Source organism: Apium graveolens, chromosome 5 (genome assembly GCF_009905375.1).
Source record: "Apium graveolens cultivar Ventura chromosome 5, ASM990537v1, whole genome shotgun sequence".
Lineage (NCBI taxonomy): Eukaryota > Viridiplantae > Streptophyta > Magnoliopsida > Apiales > Apiaceae > Apium > Apium graveolens.
The window spans coordinates 104,320,529-104,337,353 of record NC_133651.1 but is presented as its reverse complement, the minus strand read 5'-3'; the positions used below and the strand labels follow the sequence as shown (position 1 = coordinate 104,337,353).

Sequence of the window (16,825 nt, the reverse complement as noted above, 5' to 3'; positions counted from 1 at the left end):
TTCGGGAAGAATTTGAAATTCATTTTGATACCATAACTCATTTGAAATGAGATTAAAAATATTATAATTTTATGAGTAATGCTCCGTATCCCGAAAATAATTCAAAAAAATTTCTAAATGACATGTGGCGTATTTTTATTTGTGGACTCATGCACGAGGGGTTCATAACAATTATTGTGAAATAATTAATAAAATAATGACAACTAATTATTTGTCATTATCAAGTTGTGAAAAAGAATAATTTGTGCTAATTATGAAGTATTTCTCTAATTTTATTGTTCCAAAATTGTGAAAAAGAATAATTTGTGCTAATTATCAAGTTGAATCAGGGTTATAGACTTACAGTGCAGTTCCTTTAATCTCACACTGAAATTTTGGTATTGAGATGAGTTAATACATTATAATCGTCTTGAAAATAATAATTGTATCAATATGCAAGTGGTAAAATTTTCCCAACAAACCAGCCATGTATTCAAATGTGTATACTCCTGGGAGTATAAACTTGACATTTATGCCAGCAAGAGCAACATGAAAATCATGTTTTGAACAATGCATGTCTCCAATTGAATTTGTTTTTTTTCTGTTAATAGTAATAACAATGTGAAATACATATATAGTCCCAATTTAATTTATAAACTAATTTTAATTTGTATTGTCCAATAACTTAGTGGGCTGTAAAGATATTATGGGCCGGGCATAACAAAATTGGGCCTGCAATAAACCCATTCCAATTTAAACATCCCAAACAAACAAACACTCACATTTCCAAAATCTACATCTTCATTTTACTTGTCAACACAAAAAAACACACACACACACACACACTGTGTGAAAATGGCGAAACAACTGGGCCCCACAGGAGAGTTCTTCAGGAGAAGAGACGCGTGGAGAAAACACCCAATGCTATCAAATCAGTTCCGTCACGCAACACCTGGGCTTGGCATAGCTCTTGTAGCTTTTGGAATATATGTGGTGGGTGAAATGGCTTATGACAAGATCTACGCGCCTTCTCACTCTCATTCTGCTTCTGAATCTCACTCTTCTCACTAAAACAGGTCATTTTCTACAACCCCTTTTGGTTAATTTTGTTCGTTTCGTGTTTTGAGGTGTTGATTTGGTGGTTCCCCCAATTTTATTGGTTTTTAGGGTTTTGTTATTTTGGGTTGTGATTGGGTTTTTTGAGGTGGGTTTTGTGTGTTCTTTCGTGGGTCGATGTTCGTTTTTAGTATTTTTGGTCGATTGTGTGAATTTAAGTCCAGTGCTTGTCATGTTGTGTGTATATATGTGGAATGTGTTGGGTCTGATTTTGTTGTATTTTTGGTGTTGATCAGTTTATGTTACTTCTGGTAGCTGGCTGTGGTGGATAAATAACTAAACAGCTTGTTTGAGTTGTTTGTTGGAGCTAAAATGAGGAGAAAAAACTGTGTACTGTTAATGCTTTCATAAATTTGCAGTCACAAGTCAGAACAGCATTTGAAATATTTGGATCAATGAGTAGGAAGTGTTGTCTTGTTGTACACTATCATTGGCCCTGCGGCTAAATGAACTTAGGCTATGTTTGTTTGGAAGGATAACGATCCCTACATTATAGTCCCACCACTATAGTCCCTTAATTTTGGATCTTTTAAATAGTCCAGTTCTATTTTGCATATGATTATTTTAAAGACTAACTTTTGAAGCCATTCTGTCCTCCAATTAAATAAGTGTAGGTTAAGTTAAATATGTAAGGGTTTTTTAGGCCATTGAGAGTTAGTCCCTCATAATGCCAATTAATATTTAATCGTCTCCTTTAGTTAATGTTTTTATCCTTTGTAATTCCTGGACTCCTAGTACAATATCATGGGGGTTAAATAATTGAAAGGGTTATAGTCCAATCCCTGACTTAATTGCATTAACAAACATAGCCTTTCCTTACAGATTAAAGAATGTTATCATTTGTTAATATCTCCTTCTTTGCAGCAATAACTTTTTTTATATTATTGTTTATTGTACATTGAGCTCTTAACCTGTTTTAAAAAATGACTAGAAGTTAAACTCGACAGAAGAATAATAGGTTAAACTCGAGGTAGGGTGAAATGTTTAGCCTTTGGTATCCCATATTGGACTAGAAAAGTAAAAGGGGAATCAGATTGAAAGAAATAGGCAGTTCCTTCCTCAAAAATTGAGTGGTTTACAGTAGGTCCTCAGATTGAAGTTGTCTTCTCTGCATTGAATCTAATTTTTATGCAGACATTTTTACACTTCCCTTTGAATTCTGAAGAAATATCTATGGTCCAATAAATTGACATTCTGGGTACCCCCATGTCAGAGTTTCTTATTCTCTAGTTAGTTTACCCATAGATATGGACTCCACTAATAATTTTAATTATGAAGGGTGGGAGAGAAGATGCATTAGAGAACCAGGTAACTTTAGTTGCAATCAATTGCCATAGAACTGTTCAGTTATTTTAAAAATTTCCTTTTAGCCATAGTTCCTTGTCTTTATTGCTGTTTCTGTTATAAATCATATTTTTTTTGTCATGTCCTTGATGCCGAGACTTAATTTTTTGCCTGAATTTCCTGTAACTTCTTCTTAAAATTGAGCAGCAACTGCTTGTTCTATAGTTTTCCTGTCATAGCTATACTCATGTCCACCTGAAGCCGAGGATGGCACATCACATGACCCTCCTGATTTTGGAGACTAGTTGTACATTTCACAGAAATATACTCAAGATTGTATTCTAGAGCTGGCTGTGGTTGGTGTCTTGTTATTTAGGAGTAGATTTAAGCAGAATTTGTTATAAAGCATAATATATTGGATAAATAGTTTATTAAAAATAATTTGGAAGTAGTTCAATTTCCTTATTACTAGTGTTCTTGTTATTAGGATTCTACTTGATGTTTATGTTTTGTGAATATAATCCTGCTTTAGAAGTAATCTTTTATATCTGAAGCCTTTGTTTGATATTGATAATTGTTTCTCACATTATGGGTTGCCGTTCTATGAAATTGTACTCAGAAGGTTGAGAAATCCTGGGGGCACTAGTTCTTGTGTGGTTGAATCACCTTAGAGCTTGTGGGTTTACCGTGGTTAATCCGCAAACTTCTCTTTTTCTTTGTTTAAATTCCTTATCTTGCATCAATAGCGAGTAGAACTCTTGGCATACACAAATTTATAAACGTAATTATTCAATCTTATCATTCCAAGTTCCTTGTTGATTATTCTTTGTTTACCGCAACGAAATTGTGCACCTTTTGTACGGAAACCTGTCCTTGCCACTGCTTTTTTTTATCAGCTTGTGGGTTTTTTTGGTAGTATGATATTAAACTTCCTTTAGGTAGTGTGATATAGTCTTGCCCCTGTAAATCCAGGACACAATTGCTTCCAACAACATTAACCAATATCTTCAGCTGGCACCGTTGCCTTCTGTTGCTCGCAACAACCAGATTCTTCACTTGAATATAAGTGGGTCTGTTTAACCTTGTTTCTTCGGATATGTATGTAAATATTTATGGACTGCGGGGTACTGTATGTTAAAAGTGTTATCCACGTTTTACAAACTAAAGATTTAAAATGGGTAGGCAAATCAGATGTAAGCAAGTAATGGGTGTGTAGTTACTTTAGATAATATTTATGTTAATTATTAATTTTCTTGTTGCTTGATCATCATTGTGTAATTGTGTTGTGACATTCTTGTTTATATTTTGGTTTTCTTGTCCAACCAAAGTTCTTATTAGGTATTTGTTTCTTTTCTGATTAGTAGTGGATTGTGCAGGTGAGTGCTGATGACATGAAAGGAGCTTCAAGTGAATTGCAGCATTGTGTTTCCCCCCATTGTTGTTAAATAAAACATGTTTGAGTTAAAGGTGTGAGATTTGGTGGCATCTTTAGTAGTGTTTCTTTAAAGACCTGTTAAACCATAACTCTTGTGAGTTGGATGAGGACTTGTAATGAATCAAAAATTTGGAATATGAAGAAGTCGTGTGAGTGTTTTACGAAAAAATGTGCAACTTATTGAAATTGATACCATCTTATAGCAACAAGGTTTTTCGTTCCTATTTCATTCTATCCATTTCGCGGTGGTGTGTATTTTCTGAAAACACAAATAGGAGAACATAATTTACTGAGAGCTTTTTGAAAATTTATAGTTAGATTCCAAGGGGCAAGGAGGCCATTGACATTTCGTAATGAGAGATTCGCAGGAAGTCGGAAAAATGGTGATTGGAAAGTAAAAACAGACTAGAATGAATATAAGTACTAAATTATAAAATTTGCCGGATCAAGTAAATTGATCAATTGTGAATCTAATACTTTTCTGTGGAAGGTCAGCAAAATTATTAATTGGGAATCAAATACTTTGCCAGAATTAAACTATGAGAGTTTGTCTGTAAAAAAGATAATGATCGATGCCCCTGTTAGTGAAATACTCAACAAAATTCAGTCCTTCCAAAGTACGGGCAAGACTGTTGTGTTGAAGTGTCCAAGACAAAATGACTGATTTGAGGAGTGAGTTAGAGATCTGTTAGCAATAATTATAGATATCATTTATTTTATTTTTTATATTTGTTCATCATGTAGTCAGTAGTTTTCAGCACAGTTTTGTGCCATATTTAAACTCGTAAATACATACTTATTATTTATATTATATTTAATGTATATGAATTAAAATTCTTATTTTTATATTTAATATTTTTAACTTATATAATAGTAAGTGTAAAAATGTTATTTTCTTATAAACCTAATTATTTTAACATACAATTGCATATTTATAAAAAAATACTAATAAATCTAATATCATAAAAAATAACATAACTATATATTTTATAATATATAAAATATTTTATTAAATTATTTTATTGTCATATTTGAATGTGTTATATATTATGAATTTTAGTATTCATTAAATTGAAATTATATTCAACATCCTTTCAATAAATAAATATATATATATATTAATTATTTACATTTTATTGGATTAAATATTAAATAAATGTATTTTATTATTAAAAATATGTATATGAGAATTTGAAAAATAAGAATAAAATAATAATTTTGAATATAACTAAATAACTTTTGAGTACATGTTACAGATTCAACAAAAAAATTTAGATGATCATAATTTACCAAACCATTTTAATTATTGTGATTAGATTACTGCCTTTTTAAAAAGTAGCTGAGGTTGAAGATTTTCGACCCCGCCAACAAGGAAAATTTTGTTGAAACTGCCGGGGACTCCGAAATGTTGGAGGGATCGGCCAGACATGGTGTTTTTGATGCACAAAGAGTACAGAGGCTTAAAAAGGTAATTAAATCATTTTCCTCACATCACTTGCATATACAAAGGTAATTTATCACAATAATAGAGTGGTATGGAATGGAAAGCTGCAAGAAAGGGAGCATAGATACTTGACTTGAAAGCTAATAACAAATCCATACATCATACATGACATCCCTCTACAGCTCCTGCATATATCATGATCTAATTATGCTGCAAATGTTGCAGAGCGTAGTACTAAGGATTATAAGCAGCAACATGACAACTGTTCAAGTTGTTTATTTAATTGGAATCTGATGACTATAATTTTTGCTCATTATCTTATTTTCTTACAATCAGGACAACCTTTTTTTTTATCCAGGTACAGTCTTTACTTCTAGTCCTAAGCTTATTTCTGTGTGAACCCCAGCTTTTGAAAAAACCGATTCAAAAAGAATTCGAAACAAATGTACTTGCTTTTTTGATCCAATAGAACACTCGTGAACCAACAAATTGCAGAAGCCAATTGTAAAAAGTTTAAACTTTTCACTATTTCGTAATCACCCTCTCATATCCATAAAATGGTCGCCGCATAAAATACATACATGAGGGGGGAGGATAAACATGAAAGTTCATGAGAACTGACGGCAAATGCTGAATATCAAACTTAAGCTCATCTATATTATCTTCTAATTTTTTCCTCTGTTTTTGTCGACTTTGCACACTCTCCCAACCACAAAAAGCGACCACCTTTATGCTTACGCACAGGAGCCCTTTGTTTAATCTGGTGACATAAATAAAATTGGAATTGTCAATGTATTGTGTTTTCAAAGGAACTTTTTAGGTAAGAAAAAATAAATTATGCAGCCTACCTTCCCCTTTGTATGATGTTTGTGGTTATTCCAACAGAAAAGCCCACTGCAACCTCCAGCTCCTGAGCTTGATTCATACCCCCTGGCACAATTGGTTTCACATCAAGATCGAAATCAATACTTTTTGTAAATTATAGGTAAGTACTAGTGCAATATATTACAAACAATTTCTTCCAGATCATTGCAACAGATTCAAACTAACACTTACAAAAGTCATATTATTTCTGAAGAACTTGTTTTAGCCAAGTTCAGCATCAGAACACACATTTACTCGAAAGAAAGTTTCCTTAAGCCCACAAAAATCTACTCTTACGTCTGTGTAAAATTAGTCTCTAATATTTATGCCTTACGAAGTATTTAACTGACTGAATAAATTTAAATCACACAATTGCATTATGAAGAATATTACTTGAGAGATAAAGAATCTTTATACTTACATGGTCTCCTTACTGAAATTGCTGTTATAGCTGCTATTGTGCAATAAGCTTGGCGACATCGGATAATGATCAATTTTTTTTCCAACTTGACCTTTCTGGGCCTCTTTTCCATTATACATCTTCAAGGCACTAATTTCATCTTTCAACTCATCTTCCCAATGCTGAGAGGTCAAGGTTTCAGGATTCATGAAATCCATCTCATTTTGATGGTAGACGCCATCTTGAGGCAGGACTTGATTCCTCTCGGGCTTTGAACGATTCAGCATTCCAGGAGTGCCTTTTTCTGCAGTCTGCAACCATGCAGTTTCTAATCTCTGTTCATGTATAATTGACTCTATTCTCTTTGCAGGAACTACATAATCTCTTTCTTTTGATCCATTTATTTCATCATTCTCATCAACCAGCAGGGATGGTGATTCTGAAGTTAACTGAAATTTTCCAGCCAGCATTACATCAGTATCGTTGAAGCTTCCTCTTGGTAGCTTGAATGGGACCTGGTGTGAATAGGGATTAGTATAATGTCTAGTTTGCTGGAGTGATAATTTTATTCTTCCTATTAATTACCTGAGTTTCGTGCCCCTTGACCATAGGATCGACCAAAGCCAATTGTCTTTCACTATTTATGCACGGATCATCTTCTCGTAAAAGTACAATTCTAACCTCTACATTGCGTCGCAGAACAATTTCCAATGAATTTGTGATGCTGCTAAGAAATCTTTCAGCTCTGAGTTTTATATTGCTATTCGTGAATGCAATATATGCAACAATAGCACCTGCAATCAAAACATACCAAATTTCAAAAGTAGCACATTTTAATACACTGAAAAGATATTATATACTTTAACCTTAATAAGGTGGGGACCTTAGAAAAATAATTAGCAAATGTAGTCATAATCACTGCATTAAGTGTATCATACTAGCTAACTTTGCATTACAAAATATGGCGCAGATAGTTTGAGTTTGACGCACAAACTGGAATTCAAGGTTAACACTACAACTATAAAGATAATAGGAAACCAAATAAATATTTGTCCCATTGTGTAGCCATGGAAATGATAATATATATTATCGTATTGATGCTTCTAAAACGTATTAACTCAATTAAAAATGTTAACATATTACAGAAGAGTGAATTGCAATTAGATAGCGAACTTCCTGACAGTGAAAATTAAAACTTTTAATGACTTATGAGTAATGCCGACGTCAGGGAAACTCTTGAGCATGTTAATAAATTAATAAGTTAGGGACTAAATAACTAAATTTTCTAATCTGCATCAGGAATCAGTAAGTAATACTTAAATGTGCATTAATATAGAAGTACCTTCAGCTTCAGAGATAGATACAAGCTTGCCATAATTATGAAGTAATTGCCTCAGCGTCTTCGAATGGCACCTTTCAATGCATCGGTTCCATATATCGTCCAACATATTTGACTTTGTTGTTTCAGCCACCAAATTTTCATGTGAGGTACTCAATGAATCAGCTTTCAAATATTGCCTCTGAGCAGGCTTTGAATTGAGAATAAGTGGATCATCTTGACTGGCTGAATTTCGGTGAGCGGCTTTATGTAAGGACATTGGAGATGTTGACCTCCGAGATGTGTACAGAGTATCAGGCTTTAGCTTTTGGGAAATAGCTTCTTTAGAAGTACTTGATGGATCCTCATCAGTTCTAGAACTCTGTCTCCTACTACTTACTGACTGAGTGGCCTCTGGCGAAGGTACAGACCCTAGCTGCAATAGGGTTGCAGTGAACCATGTAGATCTTTCACTTGAAACCCTCAGATGCTTCTCAGCCTCAGACAGAAGTTTTAAAGCATGTTTTAATCTCTCCAGTTCAGCTTCATTCACTGCAGAAATGTTCTCAAGCATATGTTATCATTTTTTTAGAAAAAAAATATCTTGTGAAAGGAGGAATGAAATCATTGTACATAAATGACTACAAGGCTGTACTAAACCAATATGGTATCATTAAAATAATACTGTATCAAATAATGATATGCGAAAATTTGGCACTCGATAAAACTTTTTGTGGGTGTGTGCTAATGGAATATTTTTTAAGAAAAATATGTCAAATTGATGTATTTGAAAGAGACTAAAAAATAGTACTCCGCTGGAGATGCTCTAAGTGTTTGGTTCACTATTATGTAACTAATTATTACATCTTTAATTTTGGTAAATTATATCAACTAATAAGTTAACTAACAGGAAACTAATTCACATCGGAATGTAGTATAGAATTCTCGAATTACTAAGGTCAATGTACAGTGTACACAAATTTCTGCATGCATTCAGGAGAAGAATGTAGATTTTGGAGCAGCCACTATTAGATAAATAATGTTTTAAAATTCAGAGATAGTCGAAGATTAACAACCAATATGGCAAATATTAAAACTAAACAAACATTATCTTTCACATATACAAATCATACAGAGACGTGTGACACATGCATGTTGAATCTATCCCACATCATCTTTGGAAAGTAGGCAAATGTAATAACAAAAATTACAATTCTGAAATAACAAATGGTTATTTGTAACAAATGAGGTAGCCGCTTCGGAATGCGGCATCCCATTTTGTACAAGTTGCGCATTCGGAAATGGGGTATCCTAAATATATTTGTTATAATCACTTGTCAGTGGAGTATCCTATACACTTTTCTTTTTCCAATACCCAATTTCCAAAGTAGTATACACATTGGTATTCCAACTGTTTGAAACAACCACCTCATCAAATTTTATTTTTGTCAACTTTCACCAAAGCAATATTATTTTTAGCAATTTTAGGATATTTGCCCCTTCCCAATCTTACTAACCACACAGGACAGTTAATTTTCAAACACAGATACTAGTACAGTACACACAGCTCAGATAATCAGCAGAATGCTGGCACTTCATTTTTTGTTACCCAGACTATCTGATTTTGTTCTCCCACCCGTGTTGACCGGACTTGATATGGGTGATGGATGTGAGTCTGACACTTCACTTTGTAGCAATATAGTTCTAGATAAAATATAAGGCCTCCTAACAACTTTTTTTAGAGAGCAAGTTCCACAGAAGTATTTGTTCTTATGTTTTATTCTGACTTCATGCTATAAACTGGAAATATTAGTGGGAGTAAACACTTTAAAAAAAAATTACACTGAATTTAAATTGTATAAAAGTTTATGTGATATATTAACATGCCGAGTCCCTGCACCCATGTCCAGTTCCGGATCAATATTAAAAAATCCATTTCTTTTCAAATAAGAATCTTACACTTGGATACACACTTGTGCCAACCCCAAACCTCAGTCCCGGTAACATAGCTTCCTATTATTAAAGATGATATCAACAATCATTTATCTTTTAAGGAAGACGAGTTGATTTTAAAAGGTTGAAGTAAAAATGTGCTTGTTCTTTAATCCTCGTGGATTGGGAATTTATTATGTGTCCATCAAGGTATCAACAAGGTAATTCCTAGAGAATATTATATGTTTCATATATTCGAGGAAAAACAGTGGCAAGAGTAGCAATAAATTTATACCAAACAGTTTCTATAAATGAAAATACATAAACAGATTAATTAGTACTTTAGTAGTATACTTTACACATCATCAACATTTAAAGGATTATTAAGAGATGAGATAGGGGAATGAAGAACATACATCATTTAAGGCAAGAAACAATATCTACTTAAAAACATCGTGGTGCTTATAAAGTAATTTACTTACAACTTCTTCCACCGATGAACGAGTCAATTCCTTTGGCATCAACAATGTGGTAAGTTCCAGCTATTATATCCATAATAAGGGCGGCCAGCTGGGACATTAATAGCATCGGATCAATTCCCGAGTCCATCATCTCTCTCGCTCTTTTTACCGTTTCTGCTGTATCAGATGACATGGCTAACTCCAATAATTCAAGAAGCTTCTCATCAGATACAACTCCCACCTATAAAAACAAGAAATCACACATGCAAGCTTGAATCATTAATAAATATTCTGTGTTATTAACTACTTGCGAAAGATTTGTTACACTTCGCTATCATGTAAGCTATATTGCACATAAGGTAATTAAAACAAAGTAGACCAATCAATTGATAACACAGGCATGTCTATTAGAAAGAAATCCAACAAAGTACGATTAAGTTACACACTTAAAGGAACAAAGGGCAGTACAAAGTATAAACTCACAAGTTCATTGACCAGAGATGTGGTGATCCTTTTTCCCAACAAAGTCAACTGGTCTAACATAGTTTCTGCATCTCGAAGTGAACCATCTGCATTCACAGCAATCAGATCTAGTGCATCTGGTTCAACATCTAGGTCCTCTTCAGCTGCAATCTTTTTCAACCTCGATACAATGTCACCATCTTTGATTTTATTGAAAATATACTTTTGGCTCCGTGACAGAACAGCACGTGGAACATTGTCAATATCAGTTGTTATAAATATGAACACAACACGTGGAGGTGGTTCTTCAAGAAACTTTAGGAAAGTTAACCATGTCTTTGCGGGTAATAAGTGACACTCATCAATTACAAAAGTTTTATAAAGGGATAAGGATGATGGGGGGCCCGCAAACAAGGTTTTCAAGAGATACCTAACTTTTCCAATGCCCTTCTTATTGGAGCTATCAACCTCTATGAGATTCTTAATCTTTCCAGAAACAAAGTCGGCACAACTCCTGCAAACCCCACAAGGCTTATTTTCATCCTTGGCAAGGCAACTCAGAGCAGCGGAAAAAATTCTTGCAGTCGACGTCTTCCCCGTACCACGAGGACCTTGAAACAAATAAATAGGGGCAATCCTTCCCCTAGGAATCGCATTCATAAGAGATTGGATAACTATATTCTGGCCAATCAATTCTTCGAAAAACACTGGCCTGTACTTCTGGCTCAGGCTTCTAAGATTCTCAGGAGTGCTTTCTGATTCTCTGTCCCCATTTAGAGCTACTAGCTCCAACCCTTCTTCACTCCTGCAGCTTGCTGACCATCTCCTTCCATCCAAGCGACTCAATGCCTCTAGATCAAGCTCTCCGTAGTTTGTTGAGAGCTCATCATTGCTATATCCTAGTGATGACCCACCCATGCCCTCACCACTACTACTTAACAAAGGAATCAGGCCTTGAGCAGTCCTTGATGCTCTCTTCTTACTGGAACTTATAGAAAATCCATGACGTCGCCTACTATACATACTTTGGCTTCCACACAAAATGTTGTTTCCTTTTCTTCGTAGAGTATCAGAAAGCGATGGTGAATAACAACTCCTGCATGTCCCTCTTTGCTTTGGCATGCTCCTTTTAGACCAATAACATGGTATCCCACATCCTTGCTGACCCGCCAAGTCGAAATTATCATCGAGCTCATCATCCCCATCATTATAAGACTCTGTAGTACCATCCCAAGACCCAACAGTGCTTGGATTCCTAACACCGTACAAATTTAAAGAACGTGCAGACATTGCTGGTGTACTATATGAGTATACAGAGTCCTCTTTTCGACTGCCTCTCAATAACTTTGACGACTTAAGCCGTGCCAGCAACGGTGACTCTGCTGAGTACTGTCGTAAATCCTCAGAATTTAAGTATTCACCTGTATCATCAGACTGATCAACTAAACTCACGGAGTCATCTCGTCTCAAATTTAAAGGCGCAGGCCCTGATCCCGGCTTCGAACTCTTACTAAGCACATTCTGCTGCCGATGGCGTTTCCACAAAGCAGCAGAATGTGCACTCTTCACTTTTTTCTTCACTGAATTCCTCTTACCCGATGGTGTTAGATTCGTATTTCTATACTTGTACAATATCGAAGCATACTTTTCCCCTACATAAGTATCACTCTTTGAGTCACCCCCACCATTCCGAGCATCACTCACACTATTATCAACACTCTCTCCCAACACCGAAGACAAACCATCACCATCCTCACTCTCATCATCATCTCCCCTATACCTAGCTTTCCGATCTTTTAATTCTAAACTACTTTCGCGCCCCGATTTCTGAGCTTTCCAATTATACAAAAACACCCCTTTCTCCTTCCCCTTATTACTACTAACATTACTAATTCCAACTTCCTCAAAATTATTATCATCACCATTAATTACATTACCATTACTACTATTTCTATGATGATGATAATAATGATTATTAGCAGCAGACAAAGATATCGTATTCGTATTCGCAACAACAGACAAAGATCTACCTGAACTCAAAGGAGACCTCCAAGTGGAAGTTGTGCCAGGATCTTTAAGTGTCTTTGAAGCTTTCCTGATTTGAGTAAGTTCTTTCTTCAAATGAAGATTGCTTGGATCAAACCCACCATTTCTTCCATTCCCACCACTCATTTTTTACATAAAAATCCAATCTTTTCAAGAATTTTTGAAAATCACTTCAAAAATCAAGAAAATCAGCTCAAAAATAAAGAAAATCAACAGCCCATTTAATTTAAACATATACCCAGATCATATTTATGATACATATACTAAAAAGTTATGATTTTGAAGTGATGCAAGTGAAGAACAGATCTGAACTAGGTACACATTTTCAAGACTATAAGATATATGTGTGTTTAAGATAAGACAATTATTATAGAGACAAGGGTTGTTTTGTAAGCATAATGTAAGAATGTGAACTAGTTTATAAGTAAAAAACTAGGGTTTAAGTTGGGAACAGAAAGATGTAAGAAGGGTTAGAGAGAGAAAGGCAAGAAAATGGTAAGAGAGAGAAAGTAATCTCCCTCCAGAGCAGGCTCTATAAAGGATACTTTCAAGCCTCAAAAAATTCTGTCTTGTAATATTGTTGGAGCTTTTCTTGGGAATTTTACTATTTACCTTTTGTGTTATTTCTAAATATGATTGCATGGATTTCAAATTGTTTACTAGATTATAATAGTGAATTGAATATTCCAACAACAAAATGAGAGAGAACTTTAATATGATGCAATTAAGTTGCCTTAATTTTTGGCAAAAGGCCACAAATGTACTATATCAACATCACTTTTGCAGCAATTTATTTACAATTCAAATCTTGGGATTTTTTTGTCAAAAAACAATTTTGGAAATTTGATTCATATTCAATAGATTATTATCCTTTTCACTCCACGATCAAGATCTCAAATCACTGTTATTTAATAAAAAAACTACTGGAATTGCTAAAGGTTTAATTTAATTAAGAAATATTGGAGCCTCGATGTTCTATGCAGCATGTACATGAAAAATGGAATATGAGAACAAGTGTCTAAGATTTTAAATTTTAATATATAATTAAAAGAATTGTTTAGTACTGTATTACAGAATTGTTTAAGTTTACGGTATTTAGATTGCTAGTATTACGTTCTCAAAAAATAACGAAGTTATAAACAAGCGAGTTCAACAGAATACAACATATATCGCAATAAACAAGATGTATCGCGAAATTTCTCTTAATCGCAGATTCTAATGGTTAAAATATGTGTTTTAAATATAGTATTTTAGATTTTAATACTTTTTATTACTCCAAATGAATAACTATAACAATAAGTTCTCTCGAGTTCTACTTATAACCAGACCAACTTATATTCCGTGCGATGCACGGTTTTTTAAAATTTACTTTTTTAATTTTAAAATTCTTTTAATATATATATATATCGTTATTTCTGACGTTGTTGTAATATTATTTTTATTTTTGATAATTTGTTATAATATTGTTGCAATAAATATACATATTTTGAAAATATACGGATGATAAATTGAATTACATTTGTATATAACACAATATCTTTTTTTGAAGCCATATATAACACAATTTCTAACTATATGTTAGCTACTATTGTATTATTATATCATATTTTGGTGTTTGAATAGTAGTAGAATAATTGAATCTTTTTATATTTATGATTGGTTATATCTCTAATGATATTCTGTTTACGATTGTATTATGATTTTATATCGCAATCGGTATATGAATAGTTTTAGAACAATGTAACCGTTTTTTTATTTATGATTGCATTAAAAATATACTTATTCTAAGAAGATATAATTTTAACCCTCTATTTTTAATTATATCAGATCAATGGTTAAGATTGTTTAGCGGAACATGATCAAAATTTTGGATAAAAAATCTTTTGCGCTTATTATATATAAAAGATATAATAGTATATATTATTCTATTTTATGATATAGACTTTACAGGAATTGTTTTAGCTGGAAGAAGTAGAATTGGTAACGTGCTATTGTTGTTTGATTTCATTTTTCTATTATAATTTGATTAAGTTTAGTAAAACTTTTAAGTAAAGTTTGGATAATTCGGTAAATTCAGCGTGTATCAAAGAAAAATACCGATGATCAAACTTTTAGTATTTCGTCTATTATATAATAGATGAAATGTTATATATAATTCGGTCCGCTTTGATCGTTAAAAATCGATCAAACCAACTGTTGCACAGCCTTAGATACATGTTATCCGAAAAAGAAAATAACTTCTCTTGGTGCAAGGCGCCATTTTTCCACTTTCTCTATTCTATCTGTCAAACGAGTTTTATATATTTGGAAATGTTCCAAAGCTTCCAATTTTTCATCACATAACCAATGACTCAATCTTGTAATACACGCCGGAACGCCGGTCACTAATCTTTCAATGCAATACTCAATACATTTAGCACCGAAAAAGAAGTATATTTCACATATTTAATTGATACAGTGTGAAGTTTTTTAATATATAAACTAACGTATATACATATAAATGGCAAAATACATACAAGTGACTGGATATAGAATTTTTGGAAACAATAACCAAACCCTAGTCGTGGGTGTGAATCAACAAAAGTAGATTTGGCGGTGATCATATAGAGATTAGTGTTTGAATCACCTAAGCCTTCTAACTAAAATCTTTTATACACCCCAAAATTAACTAAAATCTTTTATATACCCCAAAATTAGGATACCGGTTTCTATTATGTATCAAATAAAAAATCAGCAAAATACATGATTTAAATTCACTATGGATAAGTATATTAGTCTTGTTTAATTTAATATTTATCACAAGTACTAATAACAAACTCTAATAGGAAATACTGATATCATCAATTATATCTAATAGAAGAAATTCTGAAAATACATTTAAATCTTGAACAAGAGCTAATTGCCAAATGGAAGGAATCTAGCGATGCAGCAAGCAAATTCACAGTTCTTGAAGGTGTTGAATCCTTCTACGAGGATGCTTTGAAAAGAGAGAAAAAGAAACTTGAAAAAGATGATTTTAGTGATAATTATGCCTCAACTAATAATAATTATACAGTGAAAGAAGAGAAAACAAGGGATAAAGGTTGAAAGAGAATATCATTACTTGCATGTTTGGCAAGTTAAATGAAAATGATGAACTGGTGAGCAAAAATTTTGTAAAAAGAGAAATATAAAAACCAAAAGGGTTGAGCAAAACATCATAGGTCATTTGTTCAACAAGAAACCAAAGGATAAGTTGGAACCCGAAATGGGGAACAAAAGGAAGAACAACATCAATGACAAAGTAGGGATTAATAAGCTCATCAACTACAACCCTGACAAATATGCTCAAAGGAAAACTTGTGTCAAGTGTTGTACCGCTAATCATTTATCTACTAGTCGTAAAACTGTTTAGTCAGAACAGTAATGACATGTTATTCACTTCTAATCCTTATTATTCTGTATTTAGGATGTCATGGAATATGCACGGAATGAATGATATGTTGTTTTCATCTTCATTTAATAACATATCTTCTTAATCTTTTACAGCTTACTCATACGCTAACACTTTTGCTCAAAAACCAATACCAAGGATATAAGTGGATTTGAATCCTCCAAAATCTAAGGCAACAAATGATCAAAAAGCAAAGAAGATATTTGGCGAGATAAGACCCAAGAAAACTTGGATACTAAAATCAAATTGAATTGATTTTGTTGTGTGCAGGGAAAATGGAGGATTATCTGATTTATAGACAGTGGCTGTTCATGTCACATGCCTGGTGATTCATCCATGCTCACTAAGTTTGAAGAGAAAACTGGCTCAAGTGTCACCTTTGGAGATGACAACAAAGGCTACACTATGAGATATGAGTTGATTTTATTTAAAAATGTGATCATTGATGATGCATCTCTAGTTGAGGGACTTAAGCACAATTTGTAAAGTGTTAGTCAACTGTGTGACAATGGCTCTAAGGTCATTTTTTATAAGGAAATCCGTGTTGTCATTAACAAAGTGACATCAAGGTGCTTTTATCTGAAAAGAGAAAAAGAAACATGTATGTAGCTGATTTCAAATCAACTGATGTTGAATTAATGGTTTGTGTGC

At 33.3% G+C, this 16,825-nt stretch overlaps 2 protein-coding genes across 2 annotated transcripts; one reads left to right on the top strand and one right to left on the bottom strand.

Moving 5' to 3' along the window:
• Positions 1-775: 775 nt before the first annotated feature.
• LOC141724339 (NADH dehydrogenase [ubiquinone] 1 beta subcomplex subunit 3-B-like) lies at positions 776-4,036 on the top strand. The gene is made up of 2 exons (XM_074526456.1): positions 776-1,055; positions 3,756-4,036. The coding sequence occupies exon 1, from the start codon at positions 835-837 to the stop codon at positions 1,048-1,050; it is 216 nt and encodes a 71-aa protein (XP_074382557.1). The 5' UTR covers positions 776-834; the 3' UTR covers positions 1,051-1,055; positions 3,756-4,036.
• A 1,653-nt stretch (positions 4,037-5,689) lies between these two features.
• On the bottom strand, positions 5,690-13,330 carry LOC141724338 (protein STICHEL-like). Its single transcript, XM_074526455.1, has 7 exons — positions 10,717-13,330; positions 10,255-10,474; positions 7,865-8,392; positions 7,108-7,316; positions 6,544-7,037; positions 6,107-6,188; positions 5,690-6,018 (listed from the first exon to the last, which is right to left on the bottom strand). Exons 1-7 carry the CDS (start codon positions 12,865-12,867, stop codon positions 5,917-5,919), a joined length of 3,786 nt encoding a protein of 1,261 aa, XP_074382556.1. The 5' UTR covers positions 12,868-13,330; the 3' UTR covers positions 5,690-5,916.
• Positions 13,331-16,825: the final 3,495 nt, after the last annotated feature.